The 3,864-nt window shown below is 35.5% G+C and overlaps 1 protein-coding gene across 1 annotated transcript; it reads left to right on the top strand.

The window, feature by feature from the left end:
* Window positions 1–3,864, top strand: LOC132132119 (stomatin-like protein 2, mitochondrial). The gene is made up of 10 exons (XM_059544393.1): window positions 1–194; window positions 1,072–1,224; window positions 1,305–1,404; window positions 1,492–1,550; window positions 1,627–1,728; window positions 1,818–1,952; window positions 2,046–2,190; window positions 3,074–3,153; window positions 3,332–3,460; window positions 3,564–3,864. The coding sequence occupies exons 1-10, from the start codon at window positions 150–152 to the stop codon at window positions 3,681–3,683; spliced, it is 1,068 nt and encodes a 355-aa protein (XP_059400376.1). The 5' UTR covers window positions 1–149; the 3' UTR covers window positions 3,684–3,864.

The raw sequence follows: 3,864 nt of genomic DNA, 5'->3' as shown, positions 1-3,864 counted from the left end.
AGACTCGGAGGTTTGTCATTGATGCACGCCGGGGATGTTGTAACTTGATTTCTGCAGGTGTAAGAGGGTCACGTTTGTGCTGTAAGCGCGAGAGGAATTCATTAATTTGTTTCATTCATCTTTATCATCTGGTTTCACACGGACTGGCCATGCTCAGGACAGTGGTGTCTCGGGCGGGGAGCGGCCTTTTAAAGGTAACACACGTGCAGCTCTGAGGACTACAGCGCTGTTTGATGTGTGTGAGTGCGGTCACACATTTAATTATTAAAGTTCACCTCGAAATCAAAGGAATAAAAATGATGTTGCTCACAATTTTACTTTAAAGAATTTTATTAATTAATAATCAAATAATTTATTTTGTTTGTTTAAGGTCAGATTTTTTTTCTTTTTGTCGTCGTTTCAGAGACAGTGGAATTTATCTTGATTGACAGAACAACAAATTCAGTACAAGTAGTATGTGTTTCTGGTACTACTATCAGAAACTAATACTTTTAGTACATTAAAGACAAACCTGAAATCAAAATTGAGCTAAAATGTTAAAAAGTCTTATTGTGAATTTTTGCTGATGTCATCAGGGTTATTTTTTTCGATGAAAAGTAAAATCACGTAATTATTATTATTTTACTTTTATTACTTGAAAATAAATAAACATTAACTGAAAACAATAGAATTTAAATTTAATTATATTCAAACTTAAGTAAAAAAAAAAAAAAAAGTTATTTGCCAAAGCAAGATTTCTCATTTTTATTTAGATTAAGTTGAAGTACTAAAATAAAACCAAATCTATTTTAAATAAACACTAATACTTAATTTAAAAAATCAATAAAAAAAGTAGGTGTATTTTAATAACATAATAAATTTATATTTGTTCAATTATATGTATTTTTGTATGATGCGTAGTGGTTATATTTGTTTAAACAAACATTTTTATTACTCGTATTAATTGCTACATTTATTCTTAAATAAATATAATACAAATAATTGTTACACAAAATATTATATAAATTAGTATAGGAATCATTATTTATATTTTTTATTATAAGTGTATATATCTGTCTCTTCTGTGTACAGCATTCCCGGCAGACCCTGCCTGTGTTGTGGGGGAGCCGAGCTCAGCAGCGATGGGCTTCCAGTCTCCCCGTGAACACCGTGGTTCTGTTCGTGCCCCAGCAGGAAGCTTGGGTAGTGGAGAGGATGGGCCGTTTCCACCGAATCCTGGAACCTGTGAGTTACCTTTACCAATATCTTCAATGTATCTGAATCATTTCCAGGTATCAAAATAACTTAGTTTTTGTTTCCTGTAGGGTCTAAACTTCTTAATTCCGATCTTGGACAGAGTTAAATATGTGCAAAGCCTCAAAGAGATCGTGATAGATGTGCCAGAGCAGTCAGCAGTTTCCCTCGGTAAGTCACAGCCAACGTCTTCTTTCTCCACTCCTACTTTTATGAATTTTTTTTAAATGAATCAAAACATGTTATTTTGCTTTTTAGACAATGTGACATTGCAGATAGATGGAGTTTTATATCTCCGGATACTCGACCCGTTTAAGGTAAGCACTTTTCTGCTTTCTGCCAGTCTTTCTTTAGGCTTGTCCTCTCACAGTGTGCTTCTGTTCTCCTCTGAAGGCCAGCTATGGAGTGGAGGACCCAGAATATGCCGTCACCCAGCTGGCACAGACCACCATGAGATCAGAGCTGGGAAAACTGACTCTAGACAAAGTGTTCAGAGTATGAATGCCAAACAATCTCTTTGTGATTTACACCATCATATTCACCATTCATTTGTGTGCTAAAGGGTCCTTTTTGTCGTTTGACAGGAAAGAGAGTCCCTGAATGCCAATATGGTCCACTCAATAAACCAGGCATCAGACGAATGGGGGATTCGATGTCTTCGATACGAGATCAAAGACATTCACGTTCCTCCACGGGTGAAAGAGTCTATGCAAATGCAGTATGACCATTACTCTTCAACTTACTCTTACAGACCAAAAAGACTAAAAGGATCAACTGTCATATGACTGATATATAACATGAATCACGGTCAGGTGGAGGCCGAGCGGAAGAAGAGAGCCACTGTTCTGGAGTCGGAGGGGACGAGGGAGGCGGCCATCAATGTGGCTGAGGGGTGCAAACAGGCTCAGATTCTGGCGTCTGAGGGACAGAAGGCTGAACAGATCAACAGAGCTGCTGGTGGGTTCTTTACTGAACATCTGGGGTTTCCATTAATGTTGGACATTAATGTAGTAGAATAAAATGTTGAATATGAAATCAGAATTGTACCAAAACTGTCTTGTACACAATTCATGCAACTGCATTTTTTTTCCGGCAGATGTCACCAGAGTTATTATTGTTAATGTAAAAAAACCATACAGTAACATTTTCATTACTTAGAATAAAATAAATATTAACTGTCATTTATAAAGTAATATTATTGGTGCAATTAAAAAGTAAAAATAAAACTTATTTCAGCTAGTTTTCAAGACAACATTTCTCATTTTTATTTAGTACATATAAGTTGAAGTACTAAATTAACTAAAACGTAAAGCTATATAGGTATAAAAACTTTTAAGAATGACAAAACACAACAAAATGACTAAAACTTCAGCTGAAATGGTCTTGATTAAATTAATTATAAAAACACTTGATATTTTAGATTGAATTATTTTTAATAATGAATATAAATCTAATAATACTCAGCAAATATACAAGTAATAAACAACAAATAATTCTTGTGTTTGTTGATATTGGTTGTTAAAATGATTTATAATAAAATTATAAATAATTATAATAATAAATAATAGCAAAGTAGTAATTAAATTTGCTATAAATTATAGTACTTTTAATTAAATTTAAATTAAAATAAATGTATGCATTTAGCAGACGCTTTTATCCAAAGCGACTTACAGTGCATTCAGGCTATCAATTTTTACCTATCATGTGTTCCCGAGGAATCGAACCCTCGACTTTGCGCTTGATAACACAATGCTCTACCAATTGAGCTACAGGAACACAATATTAATTTAATATTAATGATATTTAAATCAAATGGTTAATTTTATTTTCCCCCGTACAGGTGAAGCTAATGCTGTTTTGGCTAAAGCGGAGGCAAAGGCTAAAGCGATCCGGCTGCTCTCCGAGGCGCTCACTCGACAGGTAGATCTGATTCACCTCATGAACAACCTTTTTATGAACCCATATCACACTTCTACATCACCACACTATCTATCTGGTGTATAAACTGATATAATATTACACCAGAGACAAACATGGTAAGTTCAAGCTGTTTTATATTGTCAAGGCATCGTATGACCTGTCATAACTGTATCTACAGAATGGAAACGCTGCAGCATCTTTAACTGTGGCAGAACAATACGTCTCTGCTTTCTCCAACCTGGCCAAGGAGTCCAACACCATCTTACTGCCCTCGAACACAGGAGACATCAGCAGCATGGTCACTCAGGTGTGGCTTTATTCATATAGATTTATAGCACATGATATTGCCTAATAATAACAACCATGTCCCAAGTTGGCATGTTCACCTCATTGTTCTCTTCTGTCTGCAGGCCATGGCGATTTATGGGAGTTTATCGAAGACACCGAGCACAGCAGACAGCGTGAGCCCTGAGACTAAAGAGTTGACTCTGGAAGCAAACACTGTGTCTGAAACTGGATATAAATTATGATTTGGGTCTCATTCTGGGATAAAAGACCGAAACCGCAAAGATTCTGGTTGTAGAGGACTGATGCAGGAAAACTGAAACGATAAAATCACTGAAGCACTATGCCGTCCTGGAGTAACTACACAAGAAAGATTTCGTTTTTGTTCTGTTATAATAAACTTGGAAAATAGTTTTTTTCTTATAA

The sequence above is a fragment of the Carassius carassius genome, chromosome 49, assembly GCF_963082965.1.
Source record: "Carassius carassius chromosome 49, fCarCar2.1, whole genome shotgun sequence".
Taxonomy (NCBI): Eukaryota; Metazoa; Chordata; class Actinopteri; order Cypriniformes; family Cyprinidae; genus Carassius; species Carassius carassius.
The sequence above is the reverse complement of the archived record's forward strand: the minus strand, read 5'-3'. Positions and strand labels throughout refer to the sequence as shown.